Source organism: Sphaeramia orbicularis, chromosome 20, assembly GCF_902148855.1.
Source record: "Sphaeramia orbicularis chromosome 20, fSphaOr1.1, whole genome shotgun sequence".
In the NCBI taxonomy this organism is placed as follows: Eukaryota; Metazoa; Chordata; class Actinopteri; order Kurtiformes; family Apogonidae; genus Sphaeramia; species Sphaeramia orbicularis.
This window is the reverse complement of record NC_043976.1, coordinates 22,216,338-22,231,944: the sequence shown is the minus strand read 5'-3', so window position 1 is coordinate 22,231,944 and position 15,607 is coordinate 22,216,338. Positions and strand designations below refer to the sequence as shown.

At 37.9% G+C, this 15,607-nt stretch overlaps 1 protein-coding gene across 2 annotated transcripts; it reads right to left on the bottom strand.

Moving 5' to 3' along the window:
• Window positions 1–6,855: 6,855 nt before the first annotated feature.
• Window positions 6,856–15,139, bottom strand: LOC115411527 (zinc finger DHHC-type palmitoyltransferase 20). 2 transcript variants are annotated; one of them, XM_030123710.1, is made up of 14 exons: window positions 15,010–15,130; window positions 14,189–14,215; window positions 13,731–13,825; window positions 13,479–13,599; window positions 13,305–13,374; window positions 13,173–13,205; window positions 12,321–12,441; window positions 11,218–11,253; window positions 10,854–10,986; window positions 10,566–10,692; window positions 10,387–10,476; window positions 10,144–10,256; window positions 10,001–10,048; window positions 6,856–9,784 (listed from the first exon to the last, which is right to left on the bottom strand). In XM_030123710.1, the coding sequence occupies exons 1-13, from the start codon at window positions 15,125–15,127 to the stop codon at window positions 10,005–10,007; spliced, it is 1,128 nt and encodes a 375-aa protein (XP_029979570.1). In that variant the 5' UTR covers window positions 15,128–15,130; the 3' UTR covers window positions 6,856–9,784; window positions 10,001–10,004. The 2 variants fall into 2 exon arrangements, with proteins under 2 accessions (XP_029979570.1, XP_029979571.1); XM_030123711.1 differs by lacking the exon at window positions 11,218–11,253 and having other exon boundaries at window positions 15,010–15,139.
• Window positions 15,140–15,607: the final 468 nt, after the last annotated feature.

The window sequence follows — 15,607 nt, the reverse complement described above, 5'->3', positions numbered from 1 at the left end:
TATACACTCATGAGAACCTCATCACCACCTCAGTGCTCTACGTATGTTTACCTTTGTTACACAATGAAAACTACTTTTGCATGATCTTACTGAACTATGACTCACTGTAACTAAACCTGAGTTACATCCTGCTGATTTTGTTGCCTCAGGTCCGATTTTAGCTTATTGTTCTATTACAGGAGCTGCACACACTAAAGCAGGGGTGTCAAATACACTTTAGTTCAGGGGTCACATTCAGCCCAGTATGATCTCCAGCAAAATAATAACATAATAACCTATAGATAATGTCAACTCCAATAATTTTGCTATGCTTTTAGAGTGAAAAAAGAAAAGTTACATTATAAAAATGTATTCATCTACAAATTATACTTTAAAAATTTTTTTTAAATAATATGAAAAACCACAAACAACTTGAAATATACTAAGAAAAATGAGTGATATTTTAACAATATGTCTCAGTGTATGTGTATTATAATTTATAGATCACAAAGGCACAAAACACTCAGTAACAGTCATAATTAGGCAATATAGCAAAAAATATATCACAATTTTAAACGATAAAATCACGATCTCAATTTTATCATGATTCTTTACACTGATCTTTGAGACCATTTTGCAAATTTTCTGAACAGTGCAACCAAACAATTTCTCTATGTAAAACACAGCCCTAAAAGAAAAAAATATAATAAAAATTTAGCCCGAAGAACCTTCCGGAACATTTTCTATTTAGTTTGTGCAATTTTGCCAACATCTGCCAAGAACATAAACATTCTAAAATGTAAACAACAACACTCTGATTAAGTGCACTCTTGAACATAAAAACTAAACTACACTTGGTTTTTGAGGTAGCTTTCAATAAACATGAAAAGTAAAAAAAAAAAAAAATACAGAACAAAATATCAATGAGGAAAAGCCCATTTCAAATAATCCTCTAGGCACACCCCTAGTCATAATATTGTTAAAATTATACTTATCTCTCTTAAGATATTTCAGGTTGTTCATATTTGTTCAGGTAATTCCCAGTTTTTGTGAAAGGATAGTTTGTAAATGTAAACGTTTTCATAAAATTTTCTTTTTTCTTTCTTTTTTTTAACAATAAAACAAAGACAATATTTGTCAGTTATCATACACATTATAGATTATTATGACAGTATTTTACGGGTCCGACCCACTTGAGATTACACTGAGCTCTTTGTGGCCCCTCAACAATAATTATTTTGAAACAACTGACTGATAATGTTTATCTATATATAATTTCACAAATTTATCCCACGGGCTGGACTGGACCCTTTGGCGGACTGGTTTTGGCCCGCAGTCTGTACGCTTGACATCCCTGCACTAAAGATTTAAAGTTTATACTCATCCACATCAATATATTTTAGTTATATTTATTGTTACAGTCACTTAACTCTTCCATAAAACACGTATCACATCAGTTTGTTTGCTTTAGAATTTTATTAGCACCTCTGACAAACACTGTTTCTAGATGTAACATGCACAAACACCTGTTAATTAATTTAATTCAGTTGTATTAATCACCTTTTCTCTGTCATCTGTTACCTGGCTGTGTCTTTGTCCATCTGGTGAAAAGATGGTAATGAGGAGACAGACGTTAGGGCCCACGCCAAGGACTGTTCCACCAGCTCAGACTGAATGGGATATTTGGGAATTCTTTAACCCATAAAGACCCAAACATCCACCACTGAACCAAAAGATCTACTGATCTAATACTGTTGATCCACTAATCCTATCAATACATGTAAATAATTGGTTTGTCGTCTTTTTGTGGTCATCACATATGACCCGTTTGGACGTTCAGAGGCTCTGTAGTGAATGTGGAAACACTGTCATCTTCTACAACATTGATTCACTAGTAAAACCCATGGAGTTTGATCTACGACGGACACACTTGGTTTATGTTCAGTTAATGATATATTCAGAAAAAAAAAAGTCACATTTTCTTCAGTTTTCTGTTTCTGATATAATAAGCCTCAACTTTAACCTGAAGTTTAATGAACATCTACATGATCAGTAAATTAAAAATAGGAAAATACATGATTTTCAGTGGAAAAAAAAAAAGCAAAACTCAGAGGTTAATATTATAATAAATGCTGAGAAATCACTTAAGAAAGGTTAAATATAGAGAAAAATTCATTTGGAAACTGATATATAAGTGGCACTTGGTCTTTATGGGTTAAATTCAGTTAGAATAACACACAATTTCTAATTATTGGTTTGATCACTTACTATATATACTCTCCTTTATCCCATTTAGTCAAGTTTGTTTTTTGAGTTAACGCCTGTTTTGTTTAGATATATCACTTTTAACCCTCAATCACCGCAACAACCACTAGCAACCAAAGTAATCCACTGATCTAAAAAGTCTAATTACTTTTAACCATGAATCCTGTCAATATATTAATATAATTCAGGTAAAATTCAGTTTCTTGGCTATTCATCATCATTAATTATGACCCATTTGGACGTTCAGAGACGTACACCATATTGCCAAAAGTATTCGCTCACCTGCCTCGACTCGCATATAAACTGAAGTGACATCCCATTCTTAATCAATAGGGTTTCATATGACGTGGGTCCACCCTTTGCAGCTATAACAGCTTCAACTCTTCTGGGAAGGCTGTCCACAAGGTTTAGGAGTGTGTTTATGGGAATTTTGGACCATTCCTCCAGAAGCGCATTTGTGAGGTCACACACTGATGTTGGACAGAAGGCCTGGCTCTCAGTCTCCGCTCCAATTCATCCCAAAGGTTGGGATGGGGTTGAGGTCAGGACTCTGTGCAGGCCAGTCCAGTTCATCCACACCAGACTCTGTCATCCATGTCTTTATGGATCTTGCTTTGTGCACTGGTGCACAGTCATGTTGGAACAGGAAGGGGTCATCCCCAAACTGTTCCCACAAAGTTCGGAGCATGAAATTGTCCAAAATGTCTTGCTTCAGCATACCAAGAGATTTGGTATTGTTTCAGACTTGGTATTGCTTCAGCATATCAATAGATTTTGGAAAATTCCATACTCCCAACTTTGTGGGAACAGTTTGGGGATGACCCCTTCCTGTTCCAACATGACTGTGCACCAGTGCACAAAGCAAGGTCCATAAAGACATGGATGACAGAGTCTGGTGTGGATGAACTGGACTGGCCTGCACAGAGTCCTGACCTCAACCCCATAGAACACCTGTGGGATGAATTGGAGCGGAGACTGAGAGCCAGGCCTTCTGTCCAACATCAGTGTGTGACCTCACAAATCCGCATCTGGAGGAATGGTCCAAAATTCCCATAAACACACTCCTAAACCTTGTGGACAGCCTTCCCAGAAGAGTTGAAGCTGTTATAGCTGCAAAGGGTGGACCCATGTCATATGAAACCCTATTGATTAAGAATGGGATGTCACTTTGGTTTATATGCGAGTCAAGGCAGGTGAGCAAATACTTTTGGCAATATAGTGCATTTTATTTGGTATATTTTGCTGAAAATATCACTTGTATGTATATGTAGTTTTCTGTGTTTTGATATAAAAACCTTTGAGTTTTTATGAAAATCTTCATGGTAAGTAAATTAAATCTGGGAAAACACCTGATTTTCAGTAAAAGTCCAGCGTAAAAAATAATAAATACTGATAAATGACTTAGAAAAGGTTCTTCATGTTCATTTGGAAGTCACTACAAAAATATTTCTAGGTCTGTTTTTGGTGGAATAAGTTCCTAACAGAGCTTTATTCAGAATGTATTTATAGGGAAAACACTCAATTCATTTAGCTGCTTCTGTGAGGTAAAGGTTTAAAGGGTTGAGGTGGAAGAATAATAAGAATAACAACAAAAACTTTCTTAGTCACAGCTGTAAGTCTTACACAATATCATGCTTTCAGAGTGGCTTCACTTCCGACTAGCATTGATTCTACAGCCTGTTCTACTGGAGGGATGGACATCATTCTAACCAAAGACATTCCCACATTTGATGCTTTGATCATGGTGGTGGGGATCACTAACACATTAATCCAAATTTTTCATATGCGTTCAATTAATTTGAGATCTGTAGCATGTAACTTGCATCATTTTCCTACTCATCATCTACTGAGGTCATTAATATCCTGGAACAGACCACTTCCACCAGCTCCCCTTTCATGTTTGTAGAAGTTGATATTTGTCCAAAGTTACTATTTAATAGTGGGGGGTTTCCTTTAATGGATAAACTATCCAAAGGTCGACAGAATGAGCAGCCATGTCGACCTTGCACAAATCAGAATTGTTTGGTTTTTAACAAGTAACTATTTATTCTCCCTCGAACAGTGACACCGAGGTCATTACCTTGGGAGGCTGTATCACACATGAACACACGTGCATGAAACTGAAACACAGGGAGTCCCAGTGGATTTGGTTCTTTTATTCCAGATATAGCAGGGAATTTCCATAGAACTCCATCTTCAGAACATATGTCAGTACCGTGTGCCGTACACATGTGCAAGACAGATGCAGTGGTTTGTATAAAACATAAATTCAAGATGACGAGCATAAAGTGAATTTGGAGTCCTTGAGTAGATGTCATGATCACATTATCACAGGCCGGAAGGAGGGGTGGGGGGTGCTCTGTGTAAGCCAGAGAGCAGAAGGTTAAAATGAGTAAATGAATCCACGTTTTTGTTTTTGTTTTTTGAGATTACAGGCTCATTTGAAACTCTCCAGATGACATGATGTGGCGTCACTGTGTCACGTCATGTAGGAAAACCACTAAAATAGGCATAATCAACGCTCCACAAGTGAGTGTTACAGAAGATCCTTCATCCTCACTGACTCCAGATGGTACAAGGTATTAACTGATGGCACTTGGGGAAGAAACAAAACAAAAAAAACTACTTTGAGTTAAATTAACTTAGAAAATTTCCATATTAGTCCACATTACTTTGATTTAAAACACATTTGAAAGCTTAAATAATTCACATAATGACAGAATAACAGCAGCTATCCAGATGTTGACTGAAGTGAAAGTAAAATTAGCAAAAGAGTAGAATACATCCCATCTGACCACAACTGGAAAAAAACAGGATAAGACCAACTTAATTGCATATTTGGTTATTTGCAAAAAAAATTGAGTATGGTCTACTCACTATCTAACACCACAGGGCAATGCTCTAAATATCTCCTTCTTGTGGCTATATTTTCCATTATTACTTGTTTTCTTGTTTGTCAGCTGGGTTGCACAAAAATATTGCCCTTAATGAGAGGGTAGGCCAGGATGAACCCATTACATTTTTGGAAAGTGTTCAGAAAAGAGGCTGGTTTTGTTTTTTTCATCCTCACATTACAAAGTTAGGGATTTAGAGTACTTTGGGTTGGAGATGTGCTGTTCTGTTGCAGTGGATTTCTACTTGATTTGATTTTGATTTAGTGATTTATTCTGAACATGCAAGGCAAGGCAAATTTATTTTTATAGCACATTTCAGCAACGAGGCAATTTAAGGTGCTTCACACAGTACACTGAAATACAACGACAAAGGAAAAAGAAACACTTTTAAAACATTATAGAAGAAACATGTAAAAGGTGATTAAAAACAGCAAGTAAGAAAACAACACATAAAACCCAAAAATATTACAGTAAGAGTTGCAGTGCAGAGTTTTGAAAGAGAATGTAAAATTTAAAAAGTCAAAAGCCTTTTAGTCAAAGGCAGCAGTGACCAGGTGAGTCTTTAACCTTGACTTTAAAAGAGCTGATATTTTCTGGTAGTTTGTTCCAGATATCGGAGCATAGAAACTGAACGCTGATTCTCCATGTTTAGTTCTGACTTTTGGAACACAGAGCAGACCTGCACCAGACCACCTGAGTGGTCTGGATGGTTCATACTGGACTAGAAGGTATCTGATATATTTTGGGCCTAAACCATTCAGTGCTTTATTTGCTAGCAAGAGAATTTTAAAGTCTATTCTCTGAGGGAGACAGGGAGCCAGTGTAGAGACCTCAAAACTGGACTGATGTGGTCCACTCTCTTGGTCTTAGTGAGGACTCGAGCAGCAGCATTCTGGATCAGCTGCAGTTGTCTGATTGACTTTTTAGGCAGACCAGAGAAGATACTGTTACAGTAGTCAACTCCACTAAAGATAAATACATGGACAAGTTTTTCAAGGTCCTGCTGCGACATCAGTAATTTTATCCCAGAAATGTTCTTGAGGTGATAGTAAGCTGACTTTGTAATTGTTTGTATGTGGTTTTTAAAATTCAGGTCTGAATCCATAACAACACCCAGATTCCTGGCCTGGTCTGAGGTTTTTAACTGAAGTGACTGGAGCTGCATGCTGATTTTAAGACGTTCCTCCTTGGGTCCAAAAACGACTACTTCAGTTTTTTCTCTGTTTAACTGAAGAAAATTATGGCACATCCATTCAGATATTTGCTCCATGCATTTACCCAGTGCTTGTATGGGTCACCTGGGGACACTGAAATGTAGAGCTGTGTGTCATCTGCATATATGATAATCTATTTCTATATCATGCAATGAAATTTAACATATATGTGAACAAGCAAAACATGCATAATAATACAAATATCAACAATCACAACAATCTTAGAAGAACAGCACAATAGTTCCACTTACATGCCCGAAAAGGGGTGGGAAGAAGTGCAATTTATTTAATCCAACCCCCTCTCCCTAGAATATTATTAATAATAATGTATATGTCCCTCTTCCTTTTACATTACTCATTTATATATTTATTCACACATACACACTCATTCATCCATTTACACATACATACTTAATAATACACAGGATTTATAGTAAGGTCAGTATGATATTAGGCTGTTTAATCAACTTGTGGTTTAACTGAATAAGTCGGCAGAAACAGACTGGAGGTTTAGAAAACATTTATTTATTGTTATTTTCACGTTAATTGTGTAGAGGCATGTACTTCATTCACAAAATAGGAACAGTAAAATTAATCAGACGAGAAAAATATATATGTGGTCTTTTTCTTACATTATCAATATATATACACATTGTAAAATAGGACATAGTAACAAAAAGAAAAAGGTAGCAATAAGCAAATTGTAACAGGCTACATCTGTATCATGAATACAGATGTTGACTGTTTTTCCATATGAAGTTAAAAAATAAAAATAAAAAAAGAAATGAGAAATGTTCAAATCTTTCCTCCAATTTCACAGGAGTTTTTATGGCTTTATTTATAAAGTTGAAACAGACCAGAGTAAAGCTAATTTAAAACATGACACACCTATGTATAGTTGAAAAACCCCAAAGTCTGTTTTAACACCACCTGTTATAATGCTAAAACAAAATTTTAGAGAAGTTAGGCGCCATGCTTTAGAGCATTAGTCAGACGTTATGTATGTACACAGACGTAAAAATCTCATGGCTGCACAGAAGCATTCCTCCCAAGACGACAAGATTACAAAAAAAAAAAAAAAAACACTCTAAGCTTTACAAAATACACACGCGCACTTTAGCCTCCAGGACAAACAGCCCAGAGGGAAGATATAGGCATTTGTAGAACAACATGATAACAGTTTTTTCTGAATCAGTGGCCATAAATAATGAGCTTGGATCTTTTTCTTTATCCAAATATTGAACAGTACTAAGAGTGGGATTAAGGAAACTCATCATCTACTTGAAAAGACCAAAACCTAGGCTTTGTTCATGGTCTGCCATCATGAAAATACTCCATGTACAGTCACAAATACCCTCTAATCACTAGTTTAAAAGTAATCATAAATAAACCTGGGCTCAAAAGGTCAAACATGGTTGGAAGGAGAAAGGTTTTATATATAGATATATATATAGTCTGGAAAAGCAGGCTGTTCTCTCCATCTTTAGATCCTCTCTGTGGTACATTCAGCACAAGTGTAACAACGATGACCAAAAAACACCATACGACACCACTAACTCACTCAACACAAAAGAAACAGCTGTAAACGTCACCGTAGTGTGGTGAGATCCAGTTGGGGGGGTGCTCATCCAGCAACATCAGAGAGATTAGAAAGAGACATGCGTATTGAGAGCGACATCAGGAATATACAGTGTCATTAGGTCCATCTCTCTTCAGTATGAATCAGAAAGTTGCATATAGATAACAAAATTACTTGGAAAAAGACACAATGAGCAACAGAATGTAATGTTTTCTCTGGTGTATTAAAAAAAAAAGTACTGTGTTTTATTAATTGCACCCTTTGAATCACTAGCGCATCCTATGTGTTCAACACTGACACAAAAACAATTCACTGTTGAATCCCAAGCACAAAAACGGCTTAAATGCTATGGGTTCAGTTCACTTTCACTGTAAGCTTTAAATTAAATCTGAATGTGTTACTGCAGCAAAAATACATATTAAATACCGGATATGAAAAAAATAGATATATTCTGAGGAAAAGTGCACCTGAAAACTAGACTGAAAGTGAACTGAGCCTGAGCCAGATGTTGATCTACAGTGGTAGAAAACGCTCCTTCTGAATGACTGCAGATAATTGGAGCCTTGTCGCCACCTGCCGGCCACCACTGGTATTGCAAGGACATCATGACCCACTACAGGCAGGAGGGATAGATACACCTTGTAGAAAATATTGCGCAGTAGCAACTGTTAGATACAATTTGGTTATGATGACATTGGCCAGTGAGATAAAGCTAGGATGCTGTAAACACTTCAGGTTCAGAGGTCAGAGCTCCTGACAGGTCAGCCCTTATTTGGCAATGAATGTTGGTGTTTTAGTAAAGGCTGCGCTATTTAGGAAAAAATAGACTGAAAGGAACATTGTGAGGAATCACTGATCAATGTAATGAATTGACAGGTAGTGAAGGATGCTGCACATTGCACCGTGTGAATCTCCCAGGTCAAACAGTCCATATACAAGCAGCATGAATTAACATAAGTTGGCCACAAAAACACATAAAGCTGATCATTTCAGCTTATTGTTTCTCATTCACACACACACACACAATACACGATAAATCAAATGATCGTCCAGCATCTGTTATACCTGGGATGCTTTTTGGACATGATAAAAAGCAGCACGTTCTTTGATGGACATCGATAAACTACAAAGTGCAAATGCGCCTTCTTGTGCTCTGATATCCACAACGCGATCCAAAACCCAACTACAGTCTTCCCTGTTTCACACTGGTTCAGTCCACTGAGCAACACGGTAGAGTCCTCTATAATAGAGTCCAGGTTTTAGAGAAGAACATCCATCTCAAAAGGTGCAGGCCAAACATACGCTCCGACATGATGAGTTAAAAAGACTAAAAAAAAAAAGGTTATGCAAGTAAACTGATCCATCTCTGCGGATGCACTGCCTTTCAAAAAAATCAAAAGAGAAAAGTTCAAATCCTCAACTCGTCTCCCAATTCTCCTTGAGCTTTCTGCCAAAGCCTTTGAAAAGGTGCACCTAGTAAGCTTTTGGCACAAATGTTTTCTGATTAAACCATCTAAGGAGCTCCAGTTCCTTCAATAACAGACACCAAAGTTGTGAGAAAAAAAAAAGGAGGAAATATGAATGTTTGAATGTGTGACTGTTTTTGTGAGTTCACATGGGAGACGGTGTGAGAGAGAGCAAGCTTGTAGCACATGTTGTGTGGGGGTGAGATCTGCTTATGACACTGCATGCCAAATTGCCAATGCCATAGATGTATCACTGTGATGGCCAAAAAAGGACGCATTTCCATAGTTACTCTGAGCATGAGGTTGCACTGGGAGACGGCTACCATGGTAACAAACTAAACTGCTGTGTTGCTTAAGGCATCATATTAGATGACAGAGGAGTTTCTCCTGTGGCAGAGAAGAAAAGACAAGAAACAAAACAAAGATAATTAGGTAGACTGCTGTTAATTACACAGCTGTTTCTAGAATGTACATAATTATGCAGTTGCAAAATTACATGTCAAAAGTCTTACATCTGTGCACAAGAATTACTGTTACTGACACAGAAGGATCAACAGGTCAGAGCTGTTCTTAAACCCACAGACTGAAAAGAGACATGTTTACCTGGTTAGGACTCACTCTCCATGGAGACTGTAATGGTTTCACTTCCAGCTGTGAAGCCAAATAGCAAATGTGATAAGGTGGAGCGTAACAAACAGTGAGTATTTAACATTAATATTAATTATATCACTACTGGTGGGTCCTACCTGACTTGAGGGTGTTATTAGCCAGATGGTCTTCGATGTTGTTGGCATGCTGGTCGTTGCTCAAGAGGCGGTTCTGTGAATCGCTGAGTGGGCTCACAGGAACATCGGCAGCACTGGACACATACCCAATAAATTAAAAAACAAAATGAACTTTGTGCCACTACCAGAACCTGACTGTACATCTCTCTCAGTGCCATGTGTGTGGAACCAAATACAGGTTTTATTGCTGCTAAGATCGGTCACCTTTTATTGGGCTCTGGATGCAGGGTCACTGTGGCCTGCTCTGCATCAGCGTTCACCAGCTTTGTAGGGAATGTCAGACCATCTCCCTGACTGTAGGAAAAAAGAGGACAAGAGAAACCACATTAGAAAAGGTCAATTCTCAAATCTACACTGATGACTTCTATCTCTGTGCCATTTACCTGGTGAAGATGGGCAGCAGCCAGTACTTTTTCTGGTCTCCAAAGACTTGGACAATATTCTTTCGGAAACCCAGAGAGAAGCCGTTTTTATCAGAGCCTGTCCTAAAGACTGGTGCTCTAAATGCCTCTGAAAAAGTACAATGTGAGGGGATGGGATAGAAACAAAGAAAAATATACCAATAAGAGAAAATGAAAAAATTAACAGGGAAAATACTACAAATATAGAAATACAGTAAAAATAGGATGTTAAAGAGACCCCTGATGAATGCATCTGTATGTGTTTGTTACCTATAGTGGATCGGTTCTTCCCTACAAGCCACAGGTGGTAGCTGAAGAGGGACAAAATACTGATGCAAAACATGGCCGCCACAAAAAACAGAAATAAGACATGGAATTTGGCGTGAGTGTCTGGCAGCTCATTCTGGGGAAGAGACAAGAGAGGAGTGAGAGAGGAATCAATATCAAATTAAGATAACGGACATTTGAGGAAAGAGAGAGAGACAGAGAAAAGGAGGCAGAAAAATGAGAAATAAGATGTGCCATGTGAACAAAATCACAATTACACCGCACTGCATGCACATAACGACAAAACACCATGACAACGGTGGTGAGGCACTGCAACACTAAAGGCTTTGGAGGATGTCTGGGTTACCTTTGGGCAGTTCTCTGCCGATTTCCTCCGGCAAAGCTTTAGTACAAACAGAAACAAGACTGGTTAGCAACACAAGGAGAGAACAGGTAGGAGGGGATAGAGCACTTTGAAATCAGGAGGCAAGTCAAGGCCAAGTTGGGTGAAAGGGGAGAGGACAGAACAGAGGGTGAGCAAATGCACAGTGTGCCAAGAATGGCGAGCACAAGTCACAACACTTACATGCACACTAATATTCTACTGGTATTGAGAAAATCTTAAAGGTCACCAACAGCATATCCATTTTGATTTTCTGAATCAGGCTTTTATCTGAAGGTAGCATTTACCAATAAAGATGCGAGATATGCTGGGTTATTCAGAGTTTACAAACATTCTTTGGGCCTGTAAACAGTACAATATTGTCTTTTAATGCAGTTTGTAAGGCTGGTTTAGTGATGTATGCCCAAAAGAAGCAGAAACACACCTTTTTTTTAATATTACAAAAGACTGGGATGTCAAGGTGGTTGAAAGAATTTGCAGTTTGCCACCAGCAGAAAATAAATTTTTAATCACAGAATCACACATGCATATAAATAGCAGTGTTAACTGGATATTCATTTTCATTATCCATGAAAACAGCTTGTTAGAGATGTCTTTTACAAAATAGAGCCAAAAATTGGGATTTTATGTGAATGTAAACATACTCAATGAGAGGAAATCAAAAGGACAAGTTGAGGAACTACAAGAAAGAAATTAAAAAAGAGGGGATGTTGGCGGCCACAAGAGTGGTGTGACTGATGTTCTGATAGTGGGGAGGGAGACAGAAAGAGAGAGATCAGAGAACAATGATCTAGTGTGAAAGAACTGGGGATAACAGTAAGGCAAACAGAGATGGGTCAGAGGGTGAAGAGTCAGAGGGGTCAGCGAAAACAGAGGGGGAGCACAGCTCTGCACAGGGGAGGTCAGCACCATGCACAACCAACTCGCAACATGCTCACTGAGGTTGTGACGTGTACACAATTCTGCATCTGCATCCTCCTGCATGTGAAACCATGCCTTGTGCATTCACACCAACATAAATTCACATTCACTTCATGCTGACTGTGAGTGTGTACATCATTACTCACTGTCCAGAATTTAATGAAATACTGCAGTACGGTGGCTGCAATAAACAAACAGTACACCAGCGAATAGGCCAAGAAGAGGATGAAAAACTTGTAGTTGGAGAATCCCACACAGTTGTTCACCCTAGGGATACACACATGCAGAAAGGTCAGATTTGACATGAAGTATATTGAACATAAACTTGCTTGAAAGAAAGTTTGTGCTTTTTCTTTTTTCAGGGTTTTTCCTGTGTAGAGAAATGTGAAGCAGCTACCTTCATCTTACTGCACAACATAATATAGTTAATGACATGGTTAGATGTAGGTAAATGGTTATATTAAGTACCTTTATTATCTGACTTTAGTCTTTCTGATAACATCTTCATCATATACGAATATAACTCAAGCAGTGTATAAAAGAAGTTGTATACTTTAATGTAAGTTGTCAGTGAATCTGTAATTATTGCAGCTTTTTCCATCTACTGTTTTCAATTAGTGTTAGTTTGATAAAGTAACAGTGAATCTGACATGGTTTTAATGTGATAATTGTCAATTTCTTCAATCCGATTATTACAATTATAATCCCTAAAATATGTTACTCATAAAAAGGATTTGATTAAGCAACTTACAAATACCACCTTCACCTCATTTTATCCCAGTAAACACCCTGTTTTTATCGCTGGTAAATCAAGTTTTAGCACTTTTACTTTTTTGTGAAAGCCTCTGGCAACATGTCTTGCAATAAATGAGGTATTAAGCCAGGATTTTCAAATTAAACTCAGTACATTTCACATTCAAACCAAGTCACCAAAAAGCTCTCTGCTTTCAGAAGACTCTTATAAATAGGCTTTTAAAATATGAAGGGGTGTTACCAACCAGGGACAGTGGTGGTCCATCTTTAGCACACACCTGCAAAATGATGGCAATTTGAAAAACACAAGATTATAAAAGCACAAGAGTAAATGTAACTGTTAATGTTCTGCTGTGTAAAAAATGCAAATTTCTTACATGTCACATGCGGAGCAGTGATGACACCTGTCAGGCTTGATAACTTGACACCGGTCACAGTAACGGATTGCTGCATCGTGTTAACACAACAGTAACCAATTGTTATAACGCAGGTGTATACAGGCAGATAGAGAAAAAAAACCCCACATATAATCTTCATTCATTCCGATGTACCTCCAGCTCCTGTGCGGGTGTACAGAGGCAGACTAGAGGCAGCCCTCCACAGGATCTCCTGCTGAGATTCTGGCCGCTCTTCCTTCTCATAACGCTCCTTCTCAGCTTTGGGCAAGCAAAACTACAATGAAAAACAAAAACACACAAAAAAACCCCTCAAAGAATTTTCTTGAATCCGTCAGCAAGTTGGTTTTATGGCAACACAATATTACAAACATGCAGAAACAATGGGCTTGTTTGGGATAAGTATACCTCTTTGGAGGGGTTGGCGGGTTTGGTGAAGATGGTCTTCCAATAAGACCATACAAACATGATGAACGAAAGGTGGAAGTAGATCAGGTAGACAACTAAGGGGAAACATTTAAAAAAAGCATCAGGACCAACAACATACATAAGAACATGGTCTTAAAAAGCTGCTGGTATGTGGGAAAAACAAACTGAAGAAACACTGTACAACTAGATATTGAACTGATGAGACAGGGAAACCAGTGTTGTATGTGGGGCAGACGCTCTGATTCAAGCAGGCTGTCCTCAGCATTTTGAGAGCACAAGAGCACATTTTCTGTGCCAGCCTTTTTAGCTAAGTCTACAGAGCATATTTCACCAGACCGACGTCAGATTATCCTAATAAGCAGAAAACTGGCTCAGATCAGTGGAGTTCCTTTCACAACCTATAAAACAAATATTCTTTAACTGCACACCACACTTACTTTTCTCTCCTATACTGGGGATGGTGACTGTAAAGAAACAAAAGAGAATAAGAATGTTAGATGAAAAATAAAAAAAAGTTCAACAGATGTGACAGGGTTAGGGAGGTGCAAGTGAAATTATACTAATATCTACTGCACAAATTCCTACTTCCTCCTCTGGATGTCTTTAGATAAACTCTCCATAATTATTAAGTACATTTATAAGCACATATTGAAACATTTTCTGGCTTTAAAATTCAGTAATCTGTAATCTTGATTTTCAGAAACAAAAACACAATCTTTATAACAGATTAACAAGCACATAATTCACAGCTACAGTATATGGCATTACCTGTGTGTATAGTGTATAATACTAAATTATTCCATACATACTCTCTGAAAGCCAAGACAACTCCTAGGAAAGCAACAACACGTTACTTGTACTGTGCAAATAAACGCTAGTCCAGTTACACAGCCAGTACTTGTCTGGTCAGCTAAATAAATGCCGTTTAGTTTCCATTTAACTAATAATAAGCCGTCTGACTCTGTTTCGCCAGAACCCTCCAGAGACGACACGGCCAGCTTTGTTAACACAACAGCGAAAGTTTTCTATGAATAAAACACATTTTCCATTAAAATAAGACAACCAGAAGCTTTGGCAGCGGTTTGTTAATTAGCTGTATCTAGATTTGGACAGGCTTGCCAACACCATTGTTGAGCTGCAGTCCATTTACTTCCTGCTGGCCAGCAGCTGCTTTATGTTTGTGTGGACAGCAGAAATGAAAACATCAGCGTTTAAATGCTTTAAAAACACAAACGACGGCGGTAATACGCTTACTTACATATACAAAGCTCCACCACATAAGCATAATACGACCAGCAGACAACCAGTGCGATAAAAATCACAGGTATCCATGCTAAACCCCGTTGACAGCATCTCAGTACGTGTGTGGGCGCCATCTTTCTCCCTCAACTGAGGAAAAGGGAGTGTCGCCACGTGACGTCACTTGAGCAAAACGACACAGGAGGTGGTCCAAAATATGGTCCAAAACGGGCCAAAGCGGTCCAGAACACGAGCCAGAACCAGTCCGACAGGAAAAGATAAATGGAAAATATTAAACCAGTGAAGCCCCGTCAATATTATAGGTAGTATGTACATATAGATACTAGCATTTTTTTAAAACATTATTTTACTTTATTACCAAACACACACGCGCACACATACGTACAACTGAAATTGATTTTATATATTTCTATTTTAATTTAATTAATTTTGCCTTTATAGTTATTCTTCATTATACATATTTTGTTCTAAAATATTTTCTGACCTTTTTTTTTTTTTTTTTGCCATGCATGACACTTTTTTTTTTTTTTTTTTTTAAAGCACTTAGACTTTGACCCGCCTCCCCCACAGTTGAACAGGAAGTCACACATCCCAGA